Consider the following 15,188-nt stretch of genomic DNA (forward strand, 5'->3'; position numbering starts at 1 on the left):
CTGGGGTAAAGTTCCAGAGATACTAGCTGCCGAGTTCTATCACCAAGCAGCCATTTCTCTGGCATATTCATATGGCATGACTTTAAAAACCAGGAAATGAGTTCTCCCTGGTGTCCTGATCATATTTAACACTCAGTCATCAATTTTAAAAGCTCACATTATCCATAGATCATAGAATCCTACAATGCAGAAAGAGGCCCTTCGGCCCATTGAGTCTGCACCGAACACAATCCCACCCAGGCCATACCCTGATATCCCTACATATTATACCCACTAATCCCTCTAAACGTTATCCGGTCATTTTGCTGTTTGGGGACAACACTCCACAAGGATCAGAAATGGAATCTGGGCCAATATCCACTGTTTTAGCAACAGTGGAAGCACTCTGCCACCTTTCTTTTTATTCATTCGTGGGACAAGGGTGTTGCTGGCTGGCCAGCATTTATTACCCATCCCTAGTTGCCCTTGAACTGAACAGCTTTCTAGGCCATTTCAGGGGGCAGTTGAGAGTCGGCCACACTGCTGTGCCTCTGGAATCACATGTAGAACAGACCAGGTAAGTACAGATTTCCTTCCCCAAAGGATATTAGTAAACCAGATGGGTTTTTCTAACAATCGACAATAGATTCATGGGTCATCAGTAGATTCTTAATTCCAGATTTTTTGTTTAAATTGAATTCAAATTCCATCATTTGTTATGGTAGGATTTGAACCTGGGTCCCCAAAACATTAGCTGAGTTTCTGGATTAATAGCCTAATGATAATACCACTAGGCTATCGCCTCCCCTGGCCCAATCCTAACCACAGTAAAAAGTCTGACAACACCAGGTTTTAGTCCAACCTATTTATTTGATAATATACTTGGACTAAAACCTGGTGTTGTCAGACTTTTTACTGTGTTTACGCCAGTCCAACGCCGGCATACCCACACCAATCCTAACCACCATGCTTCACTAATTCAGACTCACTGACAGTGCAGCACTGCAATTAGTGAGGCAGCCACTGATCAACAACAACTTCAGGGATACAGGAAGAAATACTATTAGTGATGATATTTTTATTACTTTAAAGGCACTATATAAATACAGGTCATTGTTGTTCGGATAATGGGCCCTGTTGAGCTGGGCATGAGTAGGTCCTCAGATTTTTGATTTGTGCCTTACAGCAGGTGGATTTTTTTTGACAGAATAAGCAGATGAGTGGCCCAGATATACTCGCACACAGTGCTAGTACTGTGGAAAAAATTGATTCATACTTGGGAGAAATGTAGAATTTTTAAAAATTAAACAGAAAATTTGATGGATTAAAATCATGGAACTCCCTTCCTCGCACCTACATCACATGGACCACAATGGTTCAAGGTGGCAGCTCACTACCACCCGTAACAACAATTACAGATGAGCCATAAATGCTGGTCTAGTCTGCAACACCCACATCCCATGAATGAAAAGAAACAACCCTAGGGTGAGGGCACTTAATTGGGCAAGGGCCAAATACCTTCAAATTAGACAGGAACCTGGGAATGTGGATCGGGAACAGCTCTCTGAGGGCAAATCCACATCTGGCACGTTGATTGAAGTGCAGGAAAGGCATGTCCTCACAAAAGAGAACAACAGAAATGGCAGGATTCAGGAACAATAGATGACCAGGGAAATTGTAAGCTTAGTCAAAAGGTTTTCGGACAGAGGCCAGAACTCTCCATTCACCTGATGAAGAGGGAGTCCCCTCGAAAGCTTGAGAGTTTAGTATCAAATAAATTGGTTGGACTAAAACCTGGTGTTGTCAGACTTTTTACTGTGTTTACCCCAGTCCAACGCTGGCACATCCTCATCTTGGCCACAGAAGACAGAGTAGCAGTGGAAGGGTACTTTTCAGAAATTAAATCTGTAGTTCGAGGCTTTCCACAGGGGTCAGTGCTGGGACCTCTGTCGTTTGTAGTATATATAAATGACCTGGAGGAAAACGTGGGTAGTCTGATTATTAAATTGACAACGACTAGAAGATTGGTGGAGTTGCTGGTAGCGTCTGGGATTGTCAGAGGATACAACAGGATAGATTGGAGACTTGGGCATAGAAATGGCAGATAGAGTTTAATCCAGACAAATGTGAGGTGACACATTTTGAAGGATCAAATTTAGGTGCGAATTATACTGTAAATAGCAGAACCCTTGGGAACGTTAACATAGAGGGATCTGGGCATGCAGGTCCACAGATCCCTCAAAGTGGCAACACAGGTAGAATCATAAAACCCTACAGTGCAGAAAGAGGCCCTTCGGCCCATCGAGTCTGTACCGAACACAATCCCACCCAGGCCCTACCCCCATATCCCTACATATTTATACCCACTCATCCCTCTAACCTACGCCATCCCTGGACACCAAGGGACAATTTCTTAGCACAGCCAATCAACCTAACCCGCACATCTTTGAGCTGTGTGAGGAAACCAGAGTACCCAGAGGAAACCCACGCAGCCACGAGGAGAATGTGCAAACTCCACACAGTGACCCGAGCCAGGAATCGAACCCAGGGCCCTGGAGCTGTGAAGCAGCAGTGCTAACCACTGTGCTACCACGCTGCCCTTGGATTTCTATCCAATGTTTTAAAATGAAATAGGTGAGGACACTGAACATTCTCTCTAATTATCTTACAAAGGTTTCAGAACAGTTCCTGCTGCACGTTACTGTTTTTCAGGAAAGGCAAGGGGAAGGCCAAGAAAATTAGTGATCAGTTAGTCCAACATCTGTTGTGAAATTACTTGAGTCTATAATTAAGGATAGGGTAACTGAACACCTTGCAAATTTTTAACGAATCCAAGCAGTCCAGAATTGATTTGTAAAGAGTAGATCATGCCTGACAAATCTGATGCTTTTATATATAGAGGATTGGAATACAAGAGGAGAAAAAGCATGCTTTAGCTCTACAAAGCCTCGGTTGAGCCACATTAGTAACCAGTTCTAGGTACTTCATCTTAAAAAGGTTACACTGGTCTTGAAGGGAATACAACATAGATTTAGTAGAATGATTCCTGGCCTTTGTGGGATAAGTTATGAGAGATTGCATAAATTCAATTGCATTTCTGGCATGTCGATGGTTAAGGTGCAGTTTTTTCAAAGTTTACAAGATAAAAGGAGAACAAACAGGACAGACAGTCAATCTATTTGCACTGCTTGGAAAGTTTAAAAATGGAGATAGATCATTCAGGAGTGTAATTAGGAAATGCTTCTTCACATAAAGGATAGTAGAAATTTGCAACACTTCTACAAGCAGCAATTGGTGTTAAATAATTTGCAAATTTTTAATTTTCAGTTTGATAACCTTTTAGCACAAAGATACAAAGAGATGGGGTTGGGCAACATATCAGCCTTGATCTCATTGAAAGGTGGAACAGACTTGAGGAGTCTAGTCCCGTTTCTATCTTCTCTGTTAACAAATCATTGAAGTCTAAGATGGTACTTTAAATACCTTGCATATCCTTGTGTATCTGATTTCATTCATGAGTCCCCAGCCAAGACTGCAGCTGGAACTACGGCATTTTCCACAGAACTTTGTGGTTATCTGGCTATTACAGCAAGTACAACTCATTCTGACAGGTTATAACTAGGTTAAATATTGAAATAGCGTGCCGCCAGAAACATTTTAGAAATAATCCCATCGTCCGTGGGAGAATCTCCCCAGTACTACATAATCACAGCATAATTGCATCAGGAACCCAACACAGCAGTCTGCATTTATGTTACACCTTTAGGACAACATCCCCAAAAAGGCTTCATTGGAGCATTTTCAGACAAAATTTAACAAAGCCACAAAAAAATACAAGAACAGGTGACCCCAAAATACTTGATCAAAGAGGTAGAATGCTATTTCTTCCTTAAAGGAGGAAAGAGGAATCGGGGTGGACAGGAGGGGGGGTACAGAGGGATTTAGGGCAAGAATTCCAGAGTTTAGTCCCTACAGCTGAAGGTGTGACTGTCAATGATGAGACAATAAAAATCAGGATGCGCAAGGGGTCAGAATTGAAGGAGCACAGCATTCACTGAGTTAAAGTTTAGAGGTTTGGAGAGATAGAAAGGGTTCACGATCATAGGAGGGATCTAAAAGCAATCAATGCATGTCTCATTGGGTGAACAGTACTGCTGAACTGCCCCTCTGCAGGAAGGGAAGATAATGTGAAACAAATGTACTTTGGATGTAGTCTAATAGTGAGAAATTTTGGGTCATCCACTTCATTTTAATAGACATACTACCTCCTGTTAGTTATCCCAACAAAATAAAGGTGTGGCAATAGGTGCAGACTTCCTGGAACCATTATAATCCACATGCAATTCTGCAAGATTCACAAAGACTCCAAAACAGAAACAGATTAAGTGTTAGAGAACTCTCAAACACTGTCTTGTTCATTTCATGGATTGTGGGCATCACTGGCTGGGACCCATCCTCAATTGCCCCTGAAGTAGGCAATTTAAGAACAAAGTCAACCACAGTGCTGTGGATCTGGAGTCATATGTAGGCCAGACAGGTAAGGACAGCAGATTTCCTTCCCTAAAGGACATTAACGAACCGGATGGGTTTTTATAGCAATCAACAATAGTTTCATGATCATCATTAGACCTTTAATTCTAATGGTGGGATTCGAACCTGGCTCCATAGGGCATTACCAGAATCCAAACATTCAATCTAATACCTTATGCATGTCATAGACACTGGATATTGCAACCACTAACTGAAGAGTTTCTACCAGAGATCTTTCACATTGTCTTCCCCTCTTGTCCTCAAAGCACCTGGAGATTAGGCCAGAAGCCAAATACAACATGGCTGGGATGGTCAAACAAGCTGGCGTGCAGCCTATTCTTGATCTCTGCATCATAAGCACTGCTAATGCGTTGTGGGGCATGCAACAAACAAGCAATGAGAACACTCTTTAGGTTGTCTTGTTATTCCAGTTTAAGCTTTCCATTCAGTGCCAGATTAACAGCTGCAAGTTACAACAAAATGTTCACGGCTAATGAACTAGAAAAGCGATACTCAAGTTATGCTACAATTATAAGTATAAAACTTCAGTTAGACCACATTTTAAGGAGGATACATTGGCTTTGGAGAGTTTGTCGTGCAGGTTCAGTTGACGAAACCCAGTTTAGAGTTAAATTATGAGAACAGGTTGGAAAGATTAGGTTTCTATTTGCTCAAGATGGAGGCTAACACTCCATTATCCTTCAGCATTTCAATTAAAGGATTTCATAGGGCGGATACAAAGAAATTGCTTCCTTTGGGAGAGTCCAAGACAAGGAGCAAAACCTTAAATTACAGCCGATTTGTTCAGGAAAGTATTTCTTCATACAGAAGGATAGTGGAAGTCTGGAAACTCTGTTCCAAAACAGCTGTTCAGGATGGGTTAAATTAAATTGAAAAGGACTGAGAATAATTGATTTTTGTTAGGCAAGAATATTCAGGTGGAAAATTTGCATATGATACAGTCCAGATCAGCCAAGAACTAACTGAATGGCAGAACAGGTTCAAGGGATTGAATAACCGACTCATGTTCCTGGGTGGAACTGGAGGACCTGAACTCTGATCTGTGAGGTAACTTATTTCAGTGTACTGCACCAGACTGAAAGTGGTGCTGTGTTAAACTAACACCAGACTGTAATACAGATTCCCAAATACAAGAGTACGGCTTAGTTTTCAACTCCAGTGCCAGGCTATTAGAGCACTATTTCTGACAACTAACCTGTTGGTACACTACAAAGCCAGAGGGTAGATTAAAATTGACAATTACTCAACAGCCATGGAGCACAGCACTCCATCTCTGTCAGAGGATCCTGGGGTCAAGTCCCACTCAACAGGCCAGAACATTTAATCCAGGTTAACGCCTCAGTGAAGTACTGAGGGAGAACTGTCAGAGGTGTTATCTTCCAGGTGAAACATTTAACCAGGATCTGATCTGCCCCCTCAGTTGAATACAAGATGATCCCATGAAAAAGATTCTCTTGTCTCCTGGCTAATATTTATCCCTCAATCAACATTGCCGGTACAACTAATCTAGAAATGATCAAATTCCTCTAATCTAGTAGCATCTGATATTTACTTAGCATCAATAATGCAACAAAAGCCCAAGGCAGAAGCACTGTGAAATAAGCAGGACAGATGGCCAAACTTCTGGTCAAAGTATTGCCATTTAAATTACGTCTTACAGGGTGGAGAGTTTAGGGAGAAAGTTAGATGGAAACGGAACATGCACCCTTATGGTAAAAATAGGACAGGTTTGGGGTGGGGAAGGTGTTAAAGACAGAATCTACATAAAGAAAGGGAGGATGGGAATACAAAATTCAAAGTATCGGATAACTGAGGGCCAATGAACGCTGGCAAGAATAGGAGGATGGAGGGGCAGCCCAGTAGAGGGGGTTTGGATTTTATATATATGGACAGGCAAGGAGTACAGCAAGAATTGTGCAGAATTTTTTTTAAAAATCACCTGCTAGGCCAACATTTGTTGCCCATTCCCAACTACTCTTAAGAGGGTGCGGTGAGCTGCCTTCAGTCTGGTAGGTACATCCACGGTGCTGATGGGAAGTTCCGGGATTTTTATCCAATGACAGCAAAGGAACAGCGATATTATTTCCAAATTAGGATGGTGCATGGCTTGAAGGAGAACTTCCAGGTAGTGGTGTTTTCATGTGTCTGCTGCCCATACCCTCCTAGATGGTTGCGATTATGGGTTTGGAAGATGCTGTCAAAGGAGCCTCGGTGAGTTCCAGCAGTTATCTTGTAGACAGTGGCTGCACTGTGTACTGTGTGCAAGTGAGTGTTTGTGGATAGAATGAAGATCAAATGGGCTGCTTTGTCCTGGATTGTGCCAAGACTGTTATTAGAGCTGCACTCATCCAAGTAAGTTGCAAGCATTCTATCACACTCCAGACTTGTGCTTTCTGGACGGTGTTAAGACTTTGGGGAGGTAGGAGGGGAGTTACTTGTGCAGGATTCCTAACTTCTGACCTGCTCTTGTCCCCACTGCATTTATATGGTTAGCCCAGTACACTTTCTGGTCAATGGTAACCTCCAGGATGTTGATAATGGGGATCTTAGCAGATTCTCTCATCATTGCCTGACACTTGTGGGTCACAAATGTCATCACTTATCAGCCCAAGTACAAGACGCAAATGGTGCTGAGTGTTATGCTATCAGTAAATATCCCCACTTCTTAGCTTGCGATTGGGTGAAAGGTCGTTGATGTAAGAGCTGAAGATGGTTGGCCCAAGACCCTACCAAGGAACTCCTGCAGTGATATTCTAGCACTCAGACGATTGACCTCCAAAAACCAAAACCATCTTTGTTTTATGCCAAATCTCCAACCAGCTGAGATTTCCCCAATTCCCACTGACTACAGTTTTGCGAGGGATCCTTGATGCAACACTGTCAAATGCTGCCTTGATGTCAAGAGCAGTCACTCTCACCTCACCTCTGGAGTTCAGTTCCTTAGTTCCATGTTTGAACCAAGAATATAACAAGGTCAGGAGCTGAGTGATCCTGGCGGAACCCAAACTGAACGTCAGTGTGCAGGTTATTTCTAAGCAAGTGTTGTTTGATTGCACTGATGATTAAGAGGAGACTGCTTGGGTGGTAATTGTCCGGGTAGGATTTATCCCCGTGCGTGCGGGACATACCTATGCAATTTTTCACATTGCTGGGTAGAAATCAGTATTGTAGCTGTACTGGAACAGCTTGGCTAGAGGCAAAGTAGGTTCTGTAGCACAAGTCTTCAGTGCTATTTCCAGGACCCATAGTTTTTCCAGTATGGAGTTAATCAAATTGGCTGAAGTCTGGCATCTGTGATACTGGGGACTTTGGGGGAAACGGAGATGGATCATCCACAGCCATATATTTTTCACTGATGTGCTAGGCTCCCCCATCATGGGATAAACAACAAGCTGTTTAATTGATTTGTCTTGAGGTAAAGGGAGGGAAGGTGAGGGTTTCATTAGCAGTGGGAGAGGATCAAACTACAAAGGTAAAAAACTGTCAGTGGGAAACAGTTTTGACCAAGTCAGAAGGTTATGGATTTGAATACAAAACCAAGGACCATCTGTGCAGTAGGGGGAGAGCAAGGTCAGAGATGCCATTTTTTGGCTAAGTTGTTAAACTGAGGCCCAGCTCTATCTTCTCAGGTGGACGTAAAAGATCATAGGAGACTCTTTCAAAGAGCAAAGGAATTATTCCCAATATTCTTGCCAATATACATCCTTTCAAACAACATGACAAGAACAGGCCACCTGGTCATTAACCATTGCTCTGTGGGAGTTTACTGTCCAAACTGGTTGCCATATTTGTTAAATGACAACAATGACTAAACTTCATTGGATGGAAGGTCCAGTGGTTATTAAAGGTGCCACGTAAATGCGCATTAATTTTTAAATATAATTTAAAGGATGTGGGGCATCATTTAGAGAAAGTAAGGGAACATTAAGAGAACGAACCCCATTCCAGTATTTAAAAAGTGAAAGGGTGTCTCAAAGAGAAAGAACTGATAGATTTAGCAAACTACAGCTCTCCTGCAGTTTGTTTCTTTCTTCTCCCATTTCCTTTCCTTTTCATATGGGGAAGTGAGTGACCTCCACTTAGTAAAGGCTCATAACAGAACTGAAACCAAGAGCTCATGTGGTGAATTACAGATGCAGACATATTCCATCACTGCACACTGCTGTAAACATGTGTACATGTCCCTCGAGTCATGTTATTTAGAATTGTAACCCTGTGCATGAAGCAGTTGCTCCAAGATTAATTTACATTAGGATTAATTTTAAAACTTTAACACTTAGCTATGACTAAACTTTTGAGTTGCACACTACCCTAATTGTTAGAATATCTACTTTTCAACAAGCAATATGATCAGGAAACCAGATTAAAGTTATCAAAGCAAATTTGGAATGTTTAATCAATTTCATTACCAATGCAGGCAATAACTCAGAGTTCTTGCAACAAACAACTGTGGTGCTCTTTTACAGTGGCATACACAAAAACCATTTCCAATCAGGATGCCTTCTTCCCTGTTTCACCCCTCCCCCATTCAACACAAACAATTCAAGACAAAACCACACAATCAATACTTTGCACATGCCCAGATTACTAAATATCACCCCATTCTTGAAACTCTAGTCTCTTGCAATGGTTCTATTCCACTGGGACTACCAATGGACATTTGGTACATCAGTCTAATGGCCATAATCCAAAAGTTACCCAACAAGGGAGCACTGGCGAGGTGTGCAATCCAAAAACAGCAGCACAGTTTATTCAACCCTTGGCCAGACCTACCAAACATTCGTGAACAGCAAGGTCCACTTGATTTTCCTGCTAGCCAAATTAACACATCCCCCTCCTGTACTTGCTGACCTACACTGGCTTGGTGATCCCACACTGCCTCAATTTTAAAATTTGTCAATTTTCAAATTAATCGATGGTCATCGTATTCTGCAACCTTCAACTGACAGCCCCCAGATCTCTGGGTTCCTACAACTCATTCCCCCTCGTCCTCGATTGTCAGTTCTACATCGAGTAGTTTAAATTGCAAACATATAACAAACATCTACAAATGCTGTAATTTTATTTTGAGATTGACTTATCTGCCAGGATAATAGTTCCTGAGCAACCATTTTAATCAAGATCTGCCCAGTAACCAAGTTCGCCATCGTGTAAAGTTTACTTCCTTCAACTAGCAATGTTGTGAAACCAACACAAACTTTTAAGGATACAAGGTGGCGCATGTTGTTTCAAGTTGTAATCTGATCGTGGAAAGGGATGTGGGGGAAAGATTCTGGTTTTTATTGAAAGAAGGCACGTGTAGATTACTTCTCCATATAAGAGGGTAGAGTTTCGATTTCGGTTTATGCAGGAGTGTCTGCTTACTTCAAAACAAAACGTTTTCTTTTTAAGATATGTGGATCAGGCTCTGCACCCGGGTTAAATGAAGATCTGCATTAGATTTAAAATACCTCTTTGGTCAATTCGCTGCTCATTGGCAATCCCACAGCCCCCAAGTTCTCCTCGACTTGCTCGGAGGAGCCATTGACTCTGTTGCTGCTCTCCGAATCTGTCACCTCGCTCACCCCACTCGGGTTGTCCAAGGGCAGGTTGGGCTGCGATGAGGCCACTGAGCTGTCCGCTTCCCTACTGCCGCCTCCGCTGCTGCTGTGCACCAGCCAGGCATTGAGCTCGGTACTAGGTACCAGCAGCCTGTCCAGGCCCCTCACATCGTTCAGCAGCCTCCTGGCTGTGAAGTAATAGTCCAGGTCCACGCTCTTGGGGTGAAGGTCGTAGCCATCCAGCGTGTTCCTCCAGTTGTGGAACTGAGTCTGGGTGTAAGCCGAGCTCTGGCCCAGGATAATCTCACGGAATGGAGGGAGTTGAGCATTTAGATACGAGTCAATGTCCACCCGGACCCCCATCAGACTCAGGAGGATGGTGAACTGGATAAGACCCTCTGTAAAATACTTCTTCAGGGGAAGCATCTTCCCTTCCAAAATTACAGTCAAGTGGTGTCAAAATATCAGGGTGGATAGGAACCTTTAATTCCCTAGTTCTCTCCCTCCTACTTTAAAAAGACAAAAAGCTACAATGGAACAGAAAGAAACTTCTGGCAAGTCCCAACCCTTTGCCCCGCTCGTTACCGAAGGGAATCACTTCCTCTTTCTTGGCTGTAAAACGCCCTTTGTTTTTCACTGCCCTGCCCTTGCGCTCATCCTCTCCCAGTCACGGAAAGTCCAAATGTGCGGAAGAAAAGTTCCTCCGCAAAGAGGCCGAGAGACTTCACTCTAACTCCGGGCTCTATGTTGCTGCCAGTCCGACTAGGCCGCTTGGATGCTGAGGACCTTTTAATCAAAGGACGCGACGGCTTTGTTGGCGGGTGGCTGGGCTGAGCTGCCGCTCTCCTCCATGCGCTGGTTTGTTTGTTGTGACTCCGACTGCCGGCTCCACACACGCTAAACTTCAGCTTGTGACGACAGGCAGTAGGAAACCGGCCGCCACTTCCTCATCCGAGCCGGATTGACAAATCCCCCAGCCAATCACACACCGTCGCGTCAAATCACTCGGCACCGCCCCACCCCAGCGGACCAATCAGGAGGCATTGGGAGGGCGGAGCCTGTTGCTATGCGGCAATGTGGTTTAGGCCCAGGCGCCAGCTGGGAGTAGGCGGGCGCCTTCGCTTTTGTTCGCTTTCTATCTTTGTTGGGCAGGAGCCGGGATAGACTCGGCTATACTCAAAGCGTTTGTCTAATCCGTGATGAGTTTGTGGGCCTTGGGAGGCACCCTTGTTAGCGGCTGGGCTGGGTTTACCGGCCGCTGTGTCCCTCACCCCCTCCGCCTGCAGGCACCATGATGACTTGCAGATTCTGCCGGAGCTGCGAAGCGTGCGCAGTGACGGTGGGCTCCGCGAAGCTGAGTACCGAACCGCTGCCACGTGACCTAGTGTTGTCAAGAAGTCGGCCATTTTAGAGCGGGGAATGCAGCTTCCATCTCAGTGAGGTACCACCCCTCCTGAACCATAATAACTGAAAGCTTAGTCTATCCGTTATCGTTGTGAGCAGGAGCTCTACTTCTTAAAACAGAAATAGAAATTATAAAGTGTTTTGTTGATAGAGTATTAAATACATAAGGTCTGGGTCCTCTGGTTTCCTCCCATGTCCAAAGATGTCCTGGTTAGGTGGGTTAGCCATGCTAAATTGTCCTTAACCTCAAGGGGATTTGCAGGGTAAATACATGGAGTTTTAGGGATATGGCCTGGGTGGCATTGTTGTCCATGCAGGCTTGATGGGCCAAATGGATCTTTTGCACTGATTTTATGGAATAGGAGTCATCTATTTGGTTCTTCAAGTTAACTCCACCATTCAGTAAGATCATGGCTAATCTATCTCAACTCCACTTTCCTGTGCTTTTTCCATATCTTGAATTTCCTTAGTATTGAACAATCTATCCACCTCTATCTTGAATATTTTCCACCACTAGGTTACCAAAGCTCTCTGGAAAAATAAGAGGCACAAGCAGCAGGGTCAGTGACCAGTGAACTTTTGAATCATGACATAATGGTAATGTTAGTGAATCATCCAAAGACCTGGAGCAATGATCTAGTAAGAAGTCTCACAACACCAGGTAAAAGTCCAACATGTTTATTTGGTAGCAAAGGCCACTAGCTTTTGGAGCGCTGCTTCTTCATCAGATAAATGGGGTGCACAGCGCTCCGAAAGCTAGTGGCTTTTGCTACCAAATAAACCTGTTGGACTTCAACTGGTGTTGTGAGACTTCTTACTGCGCTTACCCCAGTCCAACGCTGGCATTTCCATGCAATGATCTAGACACATGAGTTCCAATCCAATCTTGGCAGCTGGCAAACTTTATAATTCAGTTATTTAAATCAGCTTGGGAAGAATTGGTAACAGTAGCCATGAAATAGTGGATTGTTGAAAAACCCATTAATATCCTTTAGGAAAGCAAATCCACCTCTTTACCAAGTGTGACTTGAATTTGGCTCCAGGCCCAGAGCTATGTGGTTAACTCTCAACTGCCCCTTGAAAGAAACCTAGCAAGATATTCAGTTTTATTCATTATGGTAGTACTTGGGTGTTGGCCAGTGATGCCCAAATCATAAAAAATGACAAGTGTTGTGAAGTTGGGTAGAGTAATTGTAGATTGGGAGGTAGAAGTTAGAATTTGGCCTTTATAAAATTGTAAAATCCTGGGGGTGGGGGGTAACATTACATGATCCCATTAAAAGGTGGTTCTGTGCTTAGAGATTTAAAAGGCAAGTACACAGAGACTCCAAACTGAAACAGTTGTGTCAAAAGATCAAGCAGCAGTTATTACCAAGACGACAAGTTTTTGAATTTAACCAATCAATTTGAATCAGGCACTTGGATACTGGATGATACAAGGGTATGTAGAGGGACAGGTAGTGTTGAAGAAGTGGGGAGGCTGCAGAATGACTTGGACGGGCTAGGAGAGTGGACAGAGAAGTAGGATGGAATACAATGTTGGAAAGTGTGAGGTTATCGCTTTGCAGGTGGCACGGTAGCACACTGGTTAGCACTGCTGCCTGGCACCTGTGTTCGATTCCCGGCTTGGGTCACTGTGTGGAGTTTGCACGATCCCCCCATGTCTGGGTGCTCTGGTTTCCTCCCACAGTATGAAAGACATGCTGGTTAGATGCATTGACCCAAATAGGCAACAGAGTGTGGTGATTAAGGGAATTTCACAGTCACTTCATTGCAGTATTAATGTAAGCCTTACTTATGATTAATAATTAAAAATTTTAAACTTTGGTAGGAAGAATAGAGGCGTAAATTATTTTCTAAATGGGGAAAGGCTTCAAAAATCTGAAGCACAGAGGGACTTGGGAGTCCTGGTTCCGGATTCTCTTAAGGTTTACATGCAGATTCAGCTGGCAGTTAGGAAGGTAAATTCAGTGTTAGCATTCGTTCCTAGAGGGCTAGAATACAAGAGCAGCAATGTACTGCTGAGGCTGTATATGACTCTGGTCAGATCCCATTTGGAATATTGTGAGCAATTTTATGCCCCATACCTAAGGAAGGATGTACTGACCCTGGAGGGAGTCCATACGAAGAGCGGTTGAGGAGTCTGGGTCTACATTCAATGGAGTTTAGAAGGATGAGGGGGATCTAATTGAAACTTACAGAATACTGAGAGGCCTAGATTGTGTGGACTTGGAGAGGATGTTTCCACTAGTGGGAGAGACTCAAACTTGAGGGTACAATCTCAGAGTGAAAGGATCTCCTTTAAAATTGAGATTAGGAGGAATTTCTTCAGTCAGAGAGTGGTGAATCTGTGGAAGTCATTGCCACAGAGGACTATAGAGGCCAGGTCACTGAGTGTCTTTAAGACAGAGATAGACAGGTTCTTGATTAATAAGGGGATCGAGGGTTAGGGCGAGAAGGCAGGAGAATGGGAATGAGAATCATATGAGCCATGATTGAATGGCAGAGCAGACTCAAATGGCCTAATTCTGCTTCCATATCTTATGGTCTTACTTGGAGGACAAGCATACAAGAAGACTTTGTGAAAGGAAATCATGTTTAATCAATTTATTGGACTTCTTTGACCAAGTTAACATATGTGGTGGACAAAGGGGAACCAGTGGATAGACTGTTTAGATTTTCAAAAAGCATTTGCTAAGCTGCCACGTCAAAGGTTACTGCAGAAAAAAAGCTCATGGTACGGATGGTAACACATTGGCATGGATAGATGATTGGCTAGCTAACAGGAAATATAGAGTTGACATATGTGGGTCTTTTGCTGGTTTATCAGATGTGATGAGTGGTGTGCTACAGGGCTTAGTACTGGGCCTCAAATCTACAATTTATATAAATGATTTGGATTAGGGGACTGAAGGTCTGGTTGCTAAATTTGCTGATGATATAAATCATAGGTAGGAAAGTAAATTGTGAAGAGGATAAGGAGGCTAAAAAGGGACAGAGATAAGTGTGTGGGAAAAGTACTGGCAAATAGAATATAAAGTGAGCAAATATGAAATTGTCCATTTTGCTGTATTCTAGTGCATGAGTCAGAAAAGGCTAGTATGTAGGTACAGCAAGTAATTAGAAAAGCTAATAGAATGTTATTTACTCTGACGAAGGATCATTCAGACTCAAAACAGGCTGTATTCTTTTTCCTCAGATGTTAAGATTTTCCAGCATTTTCTGAGAATATTATGGTTTATTGTGAGGGGCATTGACTACAAAAATAGGGAGGTTACTTCTCAGTTGTACAAGACATATGAAGGACTATCCAAAGGACGTGCTGGTTAGGTGCATTGGCCATGCTAAATTCTCCCTCTGTGCCCGAACGGGCACTGGAGTGAGGTGACTAGGGGATTTTCACAATAACTTTGTTGCAGTGTTAATCTAAGCCTACTTGTGACAACAATAAATAAGATAAATATATACAATATTGGGGTCTTTACTTAAGGAAATATGTAAATGTGGTAGAAGCAGCTCAGAGAATGTTTACGAAGAAAGGCTAGCCAGGCTAGACTTGTATTCACTGGAGTTAGGGAAAGTAAGAGGTGACTTGGCTGAAACATATAAGATCTTGAGGGATCTTGACAGAGTGAATATGGAGAGGATGTTTCCCCTTGTGGGAGAATGTAGAATTAGGGGTCTTTGTTTAAAAATAACAGATCAGGCATATAA

The 15,188-nt window shown here is 43.2% G+C and overlaps 1 protein-coding gene across 2 annotated transcripts in view; it reads right to left on the reverse strand.

Annotated features, from left to right (window-relative positions):
- Positions 1 to 11,310, reverse strand: part of nfe2l1b (nfe2 like bZIP transcription factor 1b) — a 49,334-nt gene extending 38,024 nt beyond the window's left edge. The window contains exon 1 of one of the 2 annotated variants that reach the window (XM_080213854.1): positions 9,981 to 11,310. In XM_080213854.1, the coding sequence (XP_080069980.1) occupies positions 9,981 to 10,496 (516 nt within the window). In that variant the 5' untranslated portion in view covers positions 10,497 to 11,310. The remainder of the gene's footprint in view (positions 1 to 9,980) is intronic. The other variant, XM_080213853.1, reaches the window with a different exon arrangement.
- Positions 11,311 to 15,188: the final 3,878 nt, after the last annotated feature.

This window comes from Carcharhinus amblyrhynchos, chromosome 27 (genome assembly GCF_965287045.1).
Source record: "Carcharhinus amblyrhynchos chromosome 27, sCarAmb.v2.hapA, whole genome shotgun sequence".
NCBI lineage: Eukaryota > Metazoa > Chordata > Chondrichthyes > Carcharhiniformes > Carcharhinidae > Carcharhinus > Carcharhinus amblyrhynchos.